Source organism: Gordionus sp. m RMFG-2023, chromosome 3 (genome assembly GCF_954871325.1).
Source record: "Gordionus sp. m RMFG-2023 chromosome 3, tfGorSpeb1-WG-v2, whole genome shotgun sequence".
Lineage (NCBI taxonomy): Eukaryota > Metazoa > Nematomorpha > Gordioida > Chordodea > Parachordodidae > Gordionus > Gordionus sp. m RMFG-2023.
In genome coordinates this window covers 13,055,365-13,073,123 of record NC_088777.1, presented here as the reverse complement: position 1 = coordinate 13,073,123, position 17,759 = coordinate 13,055,365, and the positions used below count along the sequence as shown (strand labels likewise).

The window sequence follows — 17,759 nt, the reverse complement described above, 5'->3', positions numbered from 1 at the left end:
TGATTAATCTCTAAAATGATTTACTAAAAAAAAATTAAAGAAAAATCACTTTAATTAACTCAACATACCATTTTGAACTGGTTCAAAGAATTAACGGTTCATTTCGCTCTTTTTGCAATTTTGGCTTAATGGTTTTGTATGGTTCATGAAATGATAACGGTTCATTCCAGGTTTATGGTTCGTTCTTTCTGCTCCACTTTTTCAATCATAATTATATTCAGATTTTTCGATTCGATATTTACGAATAGATTTTTTAACCATAATTTAAAATAGATTGGAACTCGATATTAAAGGTCTGCATTGGGCGGGTATCCAATGTTTAAAAAAAAATTAACCCTCCCGCCCAGCCCGTCCATAGTCTTCAAAGAAATATATTGTCTAAAATTCCTTACCCGCCCACCTATTATTTATAAAAAATTTTTAACCCAAGCCCGCTTATAAAATTTAAATATGGTCATTCTTTCATTTTTTTAAGCATCTAATAAAAATATTTCAGCATTACACCTCTACAAAAAGTTTATAATTTAGGAAATTAATATAAGTATAAAAAAAATCAATGTAAATTATGGACAATTTATTTGATCAAATTGAATATTTATGAAAAAATATAAATGTAAAATTAATATTATATGTAATTATAATGCAAAAATAATAATAAATCGACATTTTCTGGATTTAAACATGTTCTTCTTTGTTCTAAAAATCTTCCAGCAATGCTAAATCCGCGTTCGGAAGAAGCACTAGAAAAGTTTTATTACATTCCCATAAAAGATAATTTTTTTTATTTATTCTAAGAAAAAAGTTTTATTATTGTGTTTATTACATAATAGTTAGGTGAATGTTCTTCACTTAAAAAAAACGATTGGTACAATAAAAAAAGAAATATTGTTATAGATCATTTTTAAACAATTATTTTTTTAATTTGTTTTTGAACAAAAATTTTAAATTTCCTTAACCCGCCCGCCCATAGTTTAAATTTTTTCTAACCCGCTCGCCCATAGTTTTAAATTTTTTTTAACCCGCCCGCCCGCCTGCCCATTCTCGAAAAATTTTTTACCCGCCCATCCGCCTGCCCACTTGGATGGGCGGACGTGGGCGGGGCAGTCCTCTACTCGATATCATACAATCCATTGAAACAATTCAATAAGTAACCAATTTTTTAGGGCCTAAATCCTTATTATCAGTTACATTAAAGAAATTATATAATACTTGCAAAATAACCTTAAATTTGTGAGATGTAAAAACAAAATAATAAAAAACTGTCTTTCAAACATGAAAAAAGGGGAAAGAAACAAAACATGCTTAAAGATAACTAACTTTGAAACAGTAAAAAATTTATTTTCTTAAAGAAATAAAACACACTTAAATATCATTTTGCCAAATTTTAAGCAAAAAAATTAATTTTCTTAAAAGTTTTTTTAAAAAATAAACTCAAATTTAACAAAATATGAGAGATATAATGATTAGATAATGAAAAATTTCCAGCAAAATATTGTTAGATTAAAAATGACAGATAAACACATTATTTATATTATATTAATTGTGTTCTAAAATAATGAGTAATAACTTACAATATTGTTAATTTATATTATTCATAATTTATAATTAATAATAAAATTTTGTAAAAAACAGAAAAATATTAGGGGTTTTCCTGAAAAACTCGGGATTTTCATCCAAAAATTAAACATTTTTATTTTCTTTTTACATTAAGACATTTTCAAAGTTTTTGAAAACATTTTTTACAGCATGAATAATAAAAAGATAATTAGGAAATTATTGAGAACGGTAAAAATTTCTATTGCATGCAAAAATAAATTTAAGGTTTTATTTTGTACTGAGATTTTTATCCAATTTCAGTCCTGGGTCAACTTATTACTAAACAGCAGGCTGTAGTATTTTTTTAAAAAAAAAACGAGAATAAAATACAAAAAATAACAATGCCAGCAAGCACTTAAGGTGCATTATAGTGCGCACAAATTGAGCGTTTCAAACGCTGCCTTGCAAACGCAACATTTGTATTTTAATGGATATAAATATAAAATTATAATAAATGTACTAATTTGTTCTCCTGTATCTATATTAATTGATATAAATTTATAATTATAATTTAAATGTACTAATATGTTCTCCTGTGTTTCTATATAAGTAATAATTTGTAAACTCTATTTTAGTATTTTAATGGATATAAATATAAAATTATAATAAATGTACTAATTTGTTCTCCTGTATCTATATTAATTGATATAAATTTATAATTATAATTTAAATGTACTAATATGTTCTCCTGTGTTTCTATATAAGTAGTAATTTGTAAACTCTATTTTAGTATTTTAATGGATATAAATATAAAATTATAAAAAATGTACTAATTTGTTCTCCTGTATCTATATTAATTGATATAAAGGATTTGTCATTTGAAAATTATATTATCGTCTGCGTTTTTATTTCTTTAATTTCTAAATATTCCTTTTTAGGATATAAGTAATATATTTATATTACATTTTATATAATATTACACAGCGAATAATAATAAAAAGTAATGAAAAAGCAAACCTATTTGCGTTTTTTAAAATGGTTGCTAACGCCAAACTCTAATTTTACCAATTTGCACGAGGTCATTTGAAATGCATTATTTGCGCTTGAAACGCTCAATTTGTGCGCACTATTAGAGAGCGTTAACGACACGACAAAATACAAATCGCATGTGTATTTTGTCGTGTCGTTGACGCTTTCGACTTGAATGCACCCTTGAAACAAATTAAAATGGGGTGTCCTTGTTCAAAAGCTGTTTAGTCGAGGCTAAAAAGCAATTATGCATCAGAATTAATTCGAACCAGGACACAGCCTGACTAATAAAAATAGTCAGTAACCTTTTTGTGAATTATCATAACTGGTCACTTAAATAAAAATAAGAACTGAAATCGTTGCAAAAATTTTATTTATTAACTTCAATATATTTAAAATTTTATAATATTTTTAGATTCAATTTATGAAGAATAGATAATCTTTTCTGCATTTGTGGTAGTGATGGACTTCTTTAAAATTTATTTTATGATCGTCGAAAAAAGTGCCTTTTTAAAAAACATGGTTAAAAAATTTTAAATTAAATTTTGGAAAAATAGCTATTATTCTATTATATTATATCGATTTTTAGTCTTATAGATTATGAATTATAATGGTTTTTTATTTACAAATTTTAATAAAAATAAATGATTTTTATAAATTTTTTTTAAAGTTGTATTTAATGATGATCGTTGCAGATACCGTCCGTCGTTAATTTGTAGGATGGGTCGCATCCCAGCAGGGTTATTTCACTACCCATCCCAATGATTATTTAATAGGAAAATATATTTTTCAAAATAATTTAATTTGTTTATAACAGATGGATCTTTATTATTATTAAAACATTTTATTTGAATTTCAGGGTATTTAAAATCTTAACTTTAAATCATTATTTTTTTTAGAAAACTTGCTAGAATTTTATCCATTTTTTTAGTCCTTTTTGATCGATATGAGGATCCAACGAACTCTTTAACTTGGATTAAACGAGTCTAACTTTAATGTGTGATTTCGCACCTTATACTTATTAATATCCTACTATCTATTCAATGCACAAACAAACATGTATTTCATTAAAATTTAATATATATTTTTTTAATCAATCAAAATATTTATTTATGCATTTACAACTATTAAATTATTCAAGTTAAATACGATAGACAGTGGCGTAGCCGGGATTGATCCATGGGGGGAGGGGTTAAAATTTATTGGGGAGGCTTCGCCCCCAAACCGCATTTTAAAAATTTGCCAATTTTGTGCTTTATTGGTGTCTAACCATTATAGTAGCCAGCATAAATGAAAAAAATATTAGTAACAAAATCTTGTCCAAATTTATGATTAATACGCGACTGAAAGCATTATTCTGAAAATTTTAACTCAATATATCTTATACTATGTTAAAAATAATTATTTTAATTAAATTTTTGCATATAACAAAATTTTGCAGATAATTTCATTATAGATTTTATTTATTATTTATACAATAAAATAAATTCAAAATGTATAAATTTTATACAGATTATATTAAAAATTTATTCTAAATAACTATATTTAAAAAAAATAGAATTAAAATAAAATATCAGCAATTCTTGTGCGGTATTTAAAAAAATCTTAATATATTAATAAACATAAATAATTCTTATTAGAGATCCGAAAAAGTAGAAAAATTGGGATCGGGCTGGGTCTGGCCTAATATTTGTTAAAAAAATTCGGGCCGGGTTGGGTCGGGCCTTGGAATTTTTTTTAAATATATTTAAATATATCAATTTTATGATAAATTTTTTATGTAAAATTAAAATGATTTTATTTATAAAAACTAGACGCCATATAACATATATCTTTTATTTTGAGTAATTATAAAAATGAATTTCTATAATAAAACTTTTAAAAAAATTTCGGGTTAGGGCCGCCAAAACTTTTTTAAAATAATTTTGGGTAGGGGCGGGCTTATACAGATCACTAATTCTTATTGTATATGCAATATTTTTATTAAAAATAATATAATACATAAATATTATGACTAAGAATTCATTATAATTACGTTGTGGATATAAAAATCTTATGACTAAGATCATATTATAATAATATAGCAATTTTATAATTTGAATTTATAAAGAGAGGTCTACTTTTCTCTGAGATTTGACTAATTCATCTAGAATCAAATTTTTATCTAGAATAATCTCCTTAATATTTAATATTGCGAATCCATATTAATGGCTTTCACCGGTGCTATTTCTTAAATAGGTTTCTAACCGGTAGGAATAAGTCATGTAAAATATGCCTTGAGTTGGCACACTAAAAATGCATCAACGTGAATGTTTTTTACATTTGTCCATATTGCGTCTATAATTATCTGAATTTTTTGATATATTTTGTCATTTGGCTAAATCTGTTTAATAAACTTGATAACTTTTGTTTGTTCTTAACATATTTCTTTCACATTTTGCTTAAAAAATTGCTAACGTTTGTTTGCTATAATAATGTAAATATGTAAAATTCTTCTATGAACTTGCAAGCGCAACGATGGGGTAAAATTGCAAAATATTGAAATAATTGTAATAATTCACACATCATTGTAAATAAAATTATTTCCTATATTATTATTTATAGATTTAGTATTAGCTAGACAGCTCTTAAAATACAATGTAATAAGCATATTGTAATATATTTTCAAATGGTATTAATCAAAATCAAAATATAAGTTTGTAATTCAAATAAATTAAAATTTTACGAGAAATCAGAGATTAGCGAAGCCGTGCCTGGTATTTTATGTACAAATTATATGTTTATATTTCTATTTCGATAAAACTTTATTTAATGGTCATTTAGTTGTATAAATATGACAAATATATTAGGGCGAATATTAATGAATATAGAATAATTTATTTCAATTTAACCAAAACAAGGTAAAGGTAGGGCCAGAAAATGACACATGTCATCTGACATAACATGCACTTTCACTCAAGTTTGGTCGTGTTTCTTACATAAATTCTAAGAATTATGTATGTATGTCACGTTTTTTAAAATTTCCAGCTACAAAAAATTTTAATATATTAAACAGACCAGTTATAAAAAATAATACATTGCGTTAAATAAATTAATATTATAGATTTTCTATTATAAAATGTCTTCGGAGGTTGAAAAAGCCAAGATAGCTGCATCTCAACCTAAAAATAAAAATGAAGCCTCCCTTTTTACTAAAATTATTAATCGTGAAATACCCTCTGATATTATACATGAAGATGACAAAGTTTTATTATATTTATTTAATATGTAAAGATAATTTTATTAGTGCATAGCTATAATGGATAAATTTCCTGCAGCACCTGTGCATTTTCTAGTTATTCCAAAAAAGGAATTATCTGGGATAAATGATATGACAGAAGAAGATGAACCAGTAAATTTTCATATTTTTTTAAAAATAATTATGATCTATAATGAAATTTGTTTACTAAGATAATAAATTACGCCTTCCTTTTTATCATAATTTAATTACTAAATAAAAATCAATACAGTTAGTTGGACATTTGATAAATGTTGGTAAAAACCTAGCAAAGAATAAAAATATTTTCAAAGATGGTTACAGAATAGGTTTAAATGAAATATTTTATTGGTTAAAAATTTAAATTTATAAATAATATACTTATTCAATATTTTATTTTTATTATATTTTAGTTATAAATCAAGGTAAAAATGGGTGTCAATCTGTTATGCACTTGCATATCCATGTTATAGGAGGTAAACAATTGGGATGGCCTCCTGGGTGATACAAAAGATTTTCATCTTATACAAAAATAGATTATAAATGTTTATAACTAAAAAAGAGAAATATTATATAAATTCATTTAATTATGAGATATAATAAAACACAAATTTGCTATATTAAAATAACATCTATTGGTATGACTAATATGTGAGGGAAGAAGGTATGATATGTCTGTTTTATAAATATTATTTTAATAATGTTAATATGGATTCAAGTCTAAATCACATTAATTAAAATAGCATAAACATACTCACTTTTTGTTACCACTAGAAAAATAAAAAATATATATTTAGAAAGATTAATAGATATAATAAATATATAAATTAATTAAATATATAGTGTGTAATTAATATTACATATTAAATATATATTTAGAAGGGTGAATAGATAAAATATATGTTTAGAAGGATGAATAGATAAAAAAAAATATATAATTAAATATATATGTCTAATAAATATTACATATTAAATAAATAATACATATTGAATATATATTTAGAAGGATTAATAGATAAAATATATATATAAATTATTTAAATTATGGGTAATAAATATTTCATATTCATACATATAAATTTCTATTTATTACAAGTATAATAAATTATATAATTTACCTACATATACATATCCAAATGTTCCATAATGGTTATTGCCAGAGTTGGGCAGTACCGCGAATACTTGTATCTAAGATACAAGATCCTTTTGTATCTTGTACTCAGTATCTTTTTGACATTTTTAATTGGATACTAGTATCTTTATCTAAGATCCTTTATTCTGAAAATAATTTTGTATCTTTTTAATAAGATGGTTTACGCAAAATATTTTCCCATGATAAGAATGTTTTGGCATTTAAGAACCTATGGATTGAATCAAATGATAAAAAAAAATACTTTGAAAATATATTAGGAGCCCTAAATATACCAGAGTTAAACAAGTTCGAACTATAACATCAATATATTTAACATTAAATAAAGAAAATGATGATTATTTCTTTGTAATAAATGTTGCTGAACGTTTTAAATTATAATAAAGAAAGTAGAAATACGTTATGCAATTCGCAATGTAATTACTACTTTATCATCAATGCAGCATAATGATCACTTTTTCAGGTGTGGTATATTCTTCTTTATATTAAAAGGACTGAGAGAAAGCCAGGCAAATTATTCCAAATTTGGGAGTTAATTTATAAAGGTAAAATAAAAGATGAATATTCTAAAATTGAAAATATATTATAAAGGTAAAATAAAAAAAGATAAATATCCAAAATTGGGAATTGACATAATATAAAGGTATAATAAAGAAAGTTAAATATTCCAAAATTGGGAATTAATATATTATAAAGGTAGCATTAAAAAAAATGCTCCAAAATTGGGAATTAAGATTATTAAAGTAAAATAAAATAATAAATATTAAAAAAAGAAATTTCATAAAAGATCTTATTCGATATTTGTTTTGTTGAGAGGAGGCTTTGAAGTGAATATTAAAGTAATAGCAAAAAAAATATGCATCAAATTATTCGAAATCATTTTCCTAATCTATTATATTATCCATGATATTCTTCATTGACTATGTAAGAAATTAAATGTCAATTTAGCTAAAAATATTAAGAAAAGAAAATTAAATTTCCTATAAAAATCATTTTTAGTAACTAGAAATTGTATGTTATATTTACTAGTATTCGCTAAAAAGAAATAAAATCCTTATATAAAATTATTCGAGAATATATTAGGAATTATTCCAGGATATCTAAATAATTTTTAGGAAATCATATTCGAAATTTTGGAAATATAGTAAATGATTTACCGATAATAATAGAGATGTGGATGAAAATTTTGGGTATAAATTTTTTATATTATATTCTGTTTTCGAATTGGAGAACATTATGATGAAATATTAAAAAATATATTCTATTTATTCTAGGGGAAATAATTGTAGCCGGATAAACATTATATATTTTTATTCCTATTCGTGAGACGACTAAAACGGCGTCCTCCTATGGATAAAAAAGCCGCATTTCTTAATTTTTTTCTAAAGTCGTTCTTAAATAGTGAAGGTCAACGGTCCGGTCCTATCGGTCTTAGACCGGAACCGGATCGATTGTCGGACCGATCTTTTTGTTGAGGACCGTGGTCCGGACCGGTCTTTTTATTTTTTACGGTCCGGACCGGTCTTTTATTAATATTTAAGTTTACTTTACTATTCAATTAATATAATTTTGTATATTTTATTTTATGATATTTATCTAGAGGAGTTATTTTAGATTTTGTTAATTTTTTTTTACAATATGAAAACCATAAGTTTGTCCAAGAAACATTTTACTTATAGTCCTAATAAAAAACATAGAATATGTGTTTACTATAATACCAAATTTAACATATCGTCAGCAACAAGTAACAAAATAATTGTTTATAATTTTTTAAGCAATAAATTAATCAAAATAAGCAGTAATATTATTAAAATATTTTGGTTATTATTTATATATCTATTTTTTCTTAAGAAACTGTCTGAATAATTCATTGTCAAAATAATTTAACCTTATTCTTAATAAAATAATTAGGTACCTTAAGCAGACATTTGATAAAACATAAAATTTATACTTCTAATAATGAAAATGAAAATATCTCAAAAACACAATCTACTCTTAATTTAAATATGCCCTCCACAAGTACAAAATCACTTTCTTCAATACCATTGGATAAATTCCAAACAGATCATATGAACCAACTCATTATAAAATGGGTAATAATAAACTCTCTGCAAATGACGACTTTTAAAAGTTCAGGTCTTCATAATTTAATCAAATATTTAAACTCAACTGCTACAATTTGGTCAAAAAACAAAGTTAAAAATTTTTATGCAGCTAATTTTGAGAAACTAAGAAATTCTCTAAAAGATATTTTAAATAAAATAAATTCTTTAATAAGCTTTACCACAGGTATGTGGAGCAATATAAATAAAATTTCATTTATAGCCATTACTGCACACTATATTGATTCTTCTTTTACATTAAAAAATATTTTACTTGATATAAATCATATCCCATTTCCTCATTCTTCTGAAGAAATATCCTTAGCTATAAAAGAAGTGATTGATGTATATCAATTGGAGGAGGATATACTGGCCTGTACTACAGATAATGCTAATAACATTAAAAAGCATGGATATTTTGCAGAATATTTATAAGGAACAAAAATTTAAAGGCTTTAGATGCTGTGCCCATATTCTAAACCTAATATCTCAGGAAGGTTTATCATATATTATAACTATCCTAGAAAAGTGTAGAGACAATTTTCTATAAATAAATCACCCAAAATAAATCAAGCATATGTACAAATATGTGAAAATAAGGGTATTACAAAATTTAAAATCCCTTCTGATATCCCTATTAGATGGAATAGCTCCTATTTAATGATGAATACAATTTATGAGGTATTTACATTTTTATCCAATTATTTTTAAAAAATATTTAATTTTTAGAACATGGATGCTATAGAAGAAGTACTTTTTTTGAATTACAAACAATTTAAAGGGGTTTTCTTTACTGATTGTGAAAAAGAAGACCTTAAAGAGGTATAGATTTACTAAGGCCCTTCTATAAAACCACCCTGATTTATCAGGATCCAAATATCCTACAGTTGGGATTTCCATGTTATATATGGAGAATATAAATAATGTTTAAATAATATAAAAAAGGATAATAACAATACAAGAAAAGAAATTCTTAATCTGGTTAAAATGCAGAAATATCTCAAAGAATTATTTTGCTATGAATCCAGTGGCGTAGCTAGGAATTTTTCTTAGAGGGGGTCCATACATATAAAATCCTGGGAGCTTCGCCCCCAGAGCTCCTTTGACGGGCCTTCGGCTCTTTTGCTCGGCCTTCGGCCGGGTTTATCTTAAAAATCATAACCACATCTTCGACAATATATAATAAATATATTTTTAAAATGCATGAATAATATGTTATTCTTTATAATAACACTACCCAGAATAATTTCAATAGTAATATAATATCCTTCCACAAACATCAAAACCAGAAAAATATAAATATTAATGGTATTTATTTGATATAAAGTCACTTTTAAGTCTTTTGAACGTTTAATCTAAAAAAAAATTTGCTCTGGGAGGGGTCCAAACCCGAAAACCACCCCCGTAGCTACGCCACTGTATGAATCATATGTCTCAACATTATTGGATCCTAGATTAAAGTTTACATGCCTAATACTCTTAATAGAGTATATGACCAAATTTTTAAAATATTTAAGGAAAATAGAAATAAAAAAAATACAGGAATAACGGATTCTCAGATATATTTTTAATATTTATTTATTAAATCCTAATTTTCAAACATTTGTGCCAGGAGGAAATCAATGAATTTAGTTTTTTAGAAAGAATTTTATACCAAAAAAGAAATTCAGAAGGGGATTATATATCGGCAGAAATCATTGAAGAAAATATATCAGAACTTCACACCTATTTGAATGAACCTCTTGTTTCATTAAAGGATGACATTAGTATGGTGGAAAGTCAATAGTGAAAGGTCTTTTATATTTTTTAAATAGTCAATATAGTTTATTATATAGATTTCCAGTCCTCTCATTAGCAGCTAGAAATTTTTTAACAATTCAAGCAACATCTGTCCCCTGTGAACAAATATTTTCGAAAGCAGGAGATCTTGTCACTAAAAAAAGGAATAGGCTTTCAAACAAAACAATACAAGCTTTGATGTGTATGGACTCTTGGTTAAAGAATGGAATAGATCTACCGCCTCCATTAAGTCCCTCTTCTAATTCCTTCCAAGGAAGCTCTACAAACAAAGACATTAGCATTTATTTAAATTAAATATTTGTATTAATTATTATATTATTCATAATTAATTTTATATTGTTTATATAATACTCTTATATTTAATAAAATGATAAAACAAATTAAATTAGGTTAAAAAAAATGTTTTTTATTTAGGACCACGGTCTGGATAGATCTTTTTTAAGGACCGTGGTCCGGTCCGAGGGTATCGGTCCGAACCAAAGACCGGACCGTGACCTTCACTATTCTTAAATGTATTTTCGGCAAAAATTTGTATACAATCAAATAAGCGGAATGTTTAAATATAAAGTTTGGAGTAAAGTAAAAACGTTCAATGTTATTAAAAGATTGCACAGTGATTCGTTTATAAATTTATCATTGTTATCTTCTTAACTTTTTGTCTTTAACCTATCAAAGTGATTTTAAAAAAAATTCACTAATAAATCAGATATTTTTTGATAATATATTTTATTTGTGTATAAAAAAATCAACACTTATAAATTTATTATTGTAAAATAAAATATAATTTTAATATTTAAAATTTACTAAAAAAGATATTTTATCCAAAAGTTCAGAAATTTGCGACGTTCTTTCATAGATGGCTGTTAAATTTGTAATATGCTCATCTATTCTTTCATATTTTCTATTTCTTCGCCGCCCTCTAGATCCATTATTGATCTGGATAATTTTGAGGTCGTTAGAATGTTGATGATAAGAATATAAACATTTGGGTGAGCGTGTGCCGTTTTTCTCTTTAAGGCATGATGAAACCCCTCTAATTGATTATTGGTGCTGGGACCATCGACTTTATATCTAAATTATATGAAAATTTTTAAAATTAATGACTTATATTTTAAATACCTTGTCCATATGCCATGAGGAAATATGGCATTAAGGCCTAGCCATGTCGTATCTATATACTCCATAAAACCCATGAGCATGGGATTTTCAGACGCCATAATATAACAATTTTGCCTTACCCTAGATACATCTTCCTCCTTACAAAAAGGCAAAGTTGTCATGCGCCTAACAACTTTGTGAACATTGGAGTGGTTCAGGTACAAGCTTACCAACCCTAAAGATTGACATCTTCGCCATAACGCTTGGGAATAATGGGAAAAACATCCTAAACAAAATTATATTAGAATATAAATCATAAATTTAACCATTTATAATCATGCAAGGAAATACAAACTTGAGAGCTGATATAGCAGCTGCCTCATAGTCTGTTTGGCCAAATCAAGGATTAAAGGCTTTCTGGCGTTCGGCGCAAAAATTAGTAATAATTTGAAAAAGCCGGATATATGTTTCTTTTGTCTTATCCGGAAGGACAGCGTAAATGATAGGTATCATAACACCTTCATACATAACATGCAAGGTATAAAGTTGATAAAATAAGGTAGGAGCTACATGAAAAGTTCCATCCATGTAGATCATTTCAGAACCCTCGGTCAAACGCAACATGGAATCAGTACCAAAAACGTATAAGTTACCTATTCCATGGATTAGAAAACGTTCATTGCGAGTTGTCATAGCATATTCTGCTGATAACTCAATATCCAAAATCGTTGAGGCATAGGGGACCGATATTTCATAAGGAGTCTGTCTATGTGACTCCTCAAAGATATAAATGATGGTATCGCCTCAGAATAGTTTTCTATTTCTGGATCCTACAAACATCTCTTATCCATAGTTAGTTGATAAATGTTTAAGCGTGTCTCAAGGTGATTCTGAGCTACTATGTTTTCGAGTGCTACTTTAGTTTTAAGCATCTCGAATGTCCCTATTTCAAAAGGGTGATCATGAATACCCGAGGCAATATAAGCACCATCAAATAAACATTTAGCATGACAATCAGCTACTCTACAACGATATTTTATAATATCCATATTTTGACAGTGAAAGATAGTTCTGAAAGAAGAGTAACATTTTCCTCTTTTGGCTCTTGACAAAACGAGCCTCTAGTTAATTAAAAATAATATTAATGCAATTTATTATAATTATTTTTTCCATAAATATTTGAATTTAAGTCTAATAAGGCTTGTGCTATGTCAAAAGGGGAATCTAGATTTGTGTAGTTTGAAATATAACAATTTAAGAATTTATAAAATATTTTATTTACATTAACAAAAAAGTGAAAACCCAAAATTATTTTTGTAAAATCCTTATCTTACCAAATTCCCATCTTGATAAACTATTTAGTTTAGCAAAGGATGTTTTGGAAAGGAAAATAATGTTTTTTTTGTGGATTAAAAGATTTGCTAGATATCTTCTCTTAGTTAAAATTTTGTATTTATTATTTTATTATGAAAATCTTATTTTTTATAAAATTCATATTTTATTTTTAAATTTTAATAAAGATTTCATTTACGATTATTAAAAAATATTTATAATTGGCACTGCAATATCTTACCAGGTCTTAAGGAAAATAATATAGTCATCATTTTCGAGTAGCTACTTAAGTATTAACTTTACATTTAAAAAATTAGTACTGATCGCCCTATTTTTGAGAAAGCTTTAATGTAATGATTCTAGTCTTTTGGAAATCATGTTATAGCTCACTTATTTTTAAGTAACATTAACAGCACTAAGTAACAAATATTATTTTGCATTCCATAACATTAAAGGTTCAAGACATTATTTAATATGGGGCAAAAGCAATATTTTACTAAACGTTTCAGATTTATTATTAAATTATTAAAGGATGAGCCAATCATTTATTTCATTGATTAATGCAATCTGATATGTTTGGTGATTTTTTTTCTTACAATTCATGATTAAAATTATTAGAGCTATGCCTATCCGCATATTTTTCTCCTATCCGATATTGGTTCTAAACCGATCCGATACTTATACTAATTTTTCACCACCCCCCTTTGAACCAAATGTAATTAAGAAATTTATATTTTTTATGCAAAAAATTGAATTATGAATTGAATTTTTTTATTTCTATAATTAAGACTATAAATAAAAATAAATCATATTATAATAGATAAAAAAAAATATTATAACAATGTAAAATAAATATACATAACAAAAAAAGAAAAGTAAAAAGATAGTATCGGTTTTTACAGGTATCGGACCGATCCGATATTTATTATAGGCACAGCCTTAAAATATTAACAACTAAACATTTTAAGCTGATATTTATAACTTTTTATAAAACTATCCACATTTTTTTTTAGTTTTCTTCTACCACGAGCCTTTTTAATAGAGCAATAGCATAATTATTTCTACTTCACCTTTTACCTTAAACATTAAAGTAGATTAAACATATGAAAAGTCGAGTTTAAAAAGTTTCAAAAATTACAATTTATACATATTCTAGTATGCCTCATTTTTAATACTCTTTGTGCATTGTTCGTAAATGATTCTAACCATGCAACTAAAATTCTTTATATATATAATTATCTATCATCAAATTGCGAACTTGATTAATTTTCTTATATTTGGAAATTCAAAGCTTTAGTCATTTTTAAAAAATGAAATTGATTGATTTAAATAAAATCTATTTACTTTAAAAAAAACCAAACAATGGGTAACTTCACCTTAAAAAATCAATTCATACTGAAACCTGCCAATTTTAATGCTTAACTAATATATTTTAGTTCTGTATTGGTAGACCCTATAAAAGAATTTAACTAAACATTTGATGCGATGTCAATTTCGATAAATATTTGTACGCACATTTTAAATTCTAGTAAGATTAAAAACGAAATCTTACCTTAATTATATTTTTTAGATAATGGGGATTTAAGGTACAAAAATTGATTTTTATCCATTTTTGAATAATTAGCTATTAATTAAAAACTAAATCAATTTGAATATCAAATTTTATATTTATAACTCAGTCAATAGTAGATAAAATGACTTGGAGCTAATTTAAAAAAAAATCTTTTAATATTTTTCTAATAATTTAATTAATAAGCGCGGCTGCTTGATTTTCTCAAAAAATATCGCGAATAATGTATACTTTTTTTGCCATTTTAAAGCATTATAACTGACTTATAAATATAATAAACTATTTGACAAAATTTTATTTTATAGTTCCAAGCCATTTTTAATCCAAAATACTAGGATTTTAAAATTGGTCCTGTAAGAGACGTTCTAATCTAGTTCCATAAGGTCATTCTCATTATTTTCTTCCTCTTTTTAAAAAGCATATGAAATTTATGCAGCGTCCCTAACAATTGAAACGTCAAAGGCTCTCTGTAAATCATCGTCATCAATATTCGAAAAATTACATAAGCCCTAAATTTAAGTTCAATCATTTTTCAAAAAATAAAACCTGTCATATTATTTTAAATGCATGTTCACATTTGTTTTTACATATAATGACAGGTAGCAGGTCACAATTCACAAATGACAGGGAGTTACATATGGTTATATATCATATTTTTAAAAAATTTAGGTTTGAACCAACCGTTGGTATCACCCTATTTTAATTGTTTTCAAATAGCTATGTTAAACAGCTCATTTTGAGCCGATTTTTTAAAACGGCTAACTCAATATTATAGCCAGGAAAATATTGCCTAAGCCTCGTTTCGATAATAATGTCTAAACCTTTGTTCCTTCTATGAGCAAAATCTTCAGGCTTGCGTAATATTTTTATGGATGAAGTAATGAGTTAGCCGATAATCAGCTCAAAACGAGCCGTTTAACAACACTATTTTCAAATATATGAATCACCTGAACCCTAAATTTGGTTTTTGTAGAATTCTTCATAATAGGTATAAGTAAATAATTTGTTAATACAATTCATAGCAAAGATAAACACCGATTGATCTATTGAACTTAATAGACACATTTTTATTTTGCCAATAGTTATTTCATATAAAACTACGAATTATCTCTTCCGATTCTTTAAAAACTGAATCATGACGTAAGACCCACATGTAGGACCCATTTTTTTAAATTTCAGATGCCAAATATCTGTTTTATATATTGTTATGGTTCAATACAATAAAATTATTATAATAGTTATAACTAGAAATAATCATAAATAAATAATAAGTAACCTTCTATTTTCCATCTCTTTCTCAACATCGACTTCAATAACAGTATAAGTAAAATTTCTTGATTTTTTTATTTTCCTGTTGGATATTGATAACCAATATAAAGAGACGTGAATTTTTTTTTATCGTTGAGAGCTTTTTAATATCACATTTTATTTAATATTTATTTATAAAAAACACATAGCAAAAAAAGGCGAAGAGCTTTTTTATGTTTAAAATGATATTTAAAAAATTTGAAGGGTGAGGTGTTATTTTATACATTGAAAAGGAGCTAGAGGGGGGGGGAGAGGTGTTCGGGGGAATTTTTTATTAGCTTAAAATTCTATTTACAAGAACAAGCAGATTCCGATGAGGTGGAAAATTTTCCAACCCTTGGTAAGAGCATGCATCAACTACTCCCGGGCTCCCATACACCTAAATTTGCCCATCGTTACTCCCATAATGTATATTATAAAAATATTTATTAAATAATATATCAAATAAAATTAAAGATATATAATTAAAGGCACTACAAATGTTTCTTTTCAATAAATCAATTTTCAAATTAAATATTTTATCATTTTGATGCTAAGATTGTCGGTATCGATAAGGTGTAGGTTTTAAAAATAGAATAGTTAATCGCTTATGTCAGATTGCAAAACGACAAAGTTTGCCATATCATGTTCTTGACTATTGTCGTTTTTGTTATAAGGCTCATCTTTAATTGTATATGATTTTTCATCTATTCGGTCGATTTTTTTTGATCCATCTGAATGGGATTGATTGTACTTGGTCGCCATTTTAAGATGGAGTAGCATGTTTAACTTTTATTTGTATTGTAAATTTTTACAAAATATAAAAAAAAGGAAATTTTTTTACTACTAGGTTTATAAGAAATGTGTTCACTATTATAAAATAATTATTTTCATGTCAAAAAGTGAGTGGATCAAGTGGTTTCTAGTTATCATATGCCGAGACGATTTTAAGTAAGATTTTCTCTAGTTATCATATGCCGAGACGATTTTAAGTAAGATTTTCTCTAAGAGATCAGACAGCGAGTAATGATTTCAAATAAAATACTATACCAGTTAAAGGATAAGGCAGAAATTGTACGACTATCAGGTAAAAGAAAACAATAAGTAAGAACAAAATTAGTACTATGACTTCAAGGATGATACTAGATCAGGTAAATCTCAATAAGATAGGGTAGAATTAGTACAATTTTTAAGATGATACTCCATAAGGTAAAAAATACAATAAGATAAGACGGAATTAATACTACTTCTAGGATATCGAAATATATATAAATTAAAAACTTAAACAGAACGTTATATAGGCTAAAATTTGTTAATATTATCGACATCGTTTTTTTGTTGAAATATTTTTACAAAAATGAATACGATAAACTATATTTAATAAAAATTCTCAAGATTAATTTTTTAAAAATTAAATCTGAATTAAGTATCAACACTCTTGAGTGAAAATGATATTTAATCTCTAAAGCAAATTTAAAATTACTGAAATTCTATAATTAAACATTAATATTATACCAAGGGATCATTTTCAGAATGGGCTTCATTATCCATGACTAGTGAGTTAATCGAAGATTGAGCAAACGTTGTTTTCTTATTATC

The 17,759-nt window shown here is 25.8% G+C and overlaps 1 protein-coding gene and 2 long non-coding RNA genes across 3 annotated transcripts; 1 reads left to right on the top strand and 2 right to left on the bottom strand.

The window, feature by feature from the left end:
- Positions 1-5,517: 5,517 nt before the first annotated feature.
- LOC135926351 (adenosine 5'-monophosphoramidase HINT1-like) lies at positions 5,518-6,450 on the top strand. Its single transcript, XM_065462193.1, has 5 exons — positions 5,518-5,624; positions 5,669-5,809; positions 5,852-5,956; positions 6,075-6,150; positions 6,235-6,450. Exons 1-5 carry the CDS (start codon positions 5,568-5,570, stop codon positions 6,324-6,326), a joined length of 471 nt encoding a protein of 156 aa, XP_065318265.1. The 5' UTR covers positions 5,518-5,567; the 3' UTR covers positions 6,327-6,450.
- A 5,339-nt stretch (positions 6,451-11,789) lies between these two features.
- On the bottom strand, positions 11,790-15,925 carry LOC135927198 (uncharacterized). Its single transcript, XR_010571985.1, has 3 exons — positions 15,821-15,925; positions 11,993-12,257; positions 11,790-11,944 (listed from the first exon to the last, which is right to left on the bottom strand). It is a non-coding gene; the product is annotated as an uncharacterized LOC135927198 (long non-coding RNA).
- A 224-nt stretch (positions 15,926-16,149) lies between these two features.
- Positions 16,150-17,732, bottom strand: LOC135926322 (uncharacterized). The gene is made up of 3 exons (XR_010571835.1): positions 17,676-17,732; positions 16,477-16,949; positions 16,150-16,224 (listed from the first exon to the last, which is right to left on the bottom strand). It is a non-coding gene; the product is annotated as an uncharacterized LOC135926322 (long non-coding RNA).
- Positions 17,733-17,759: the final 27 nt, after the last annotated feature.

Coding starts and splice junctions, on each gene's coding strand:
- LOC135926351 (XM_065462193.1), top strand. CDS start 5,568: ATGTCACGTTTTTTAAAATTTCCAGCTACAAAAAATTTTAATATATTA. Junction 5,625..5,668: donor TTAATATATTAAACAGACCA/GTTATAAAAAAT, acceptor TTAATATTATAG/ATTTTCTATTATAAAATGTC. Junction 5,957..6,074: donor TGACAGAAGAAGATGAACCA/GTAAATTTTCAT, acceptor AAATCAATACAG/TTAGTTGGACATTTGATAAA.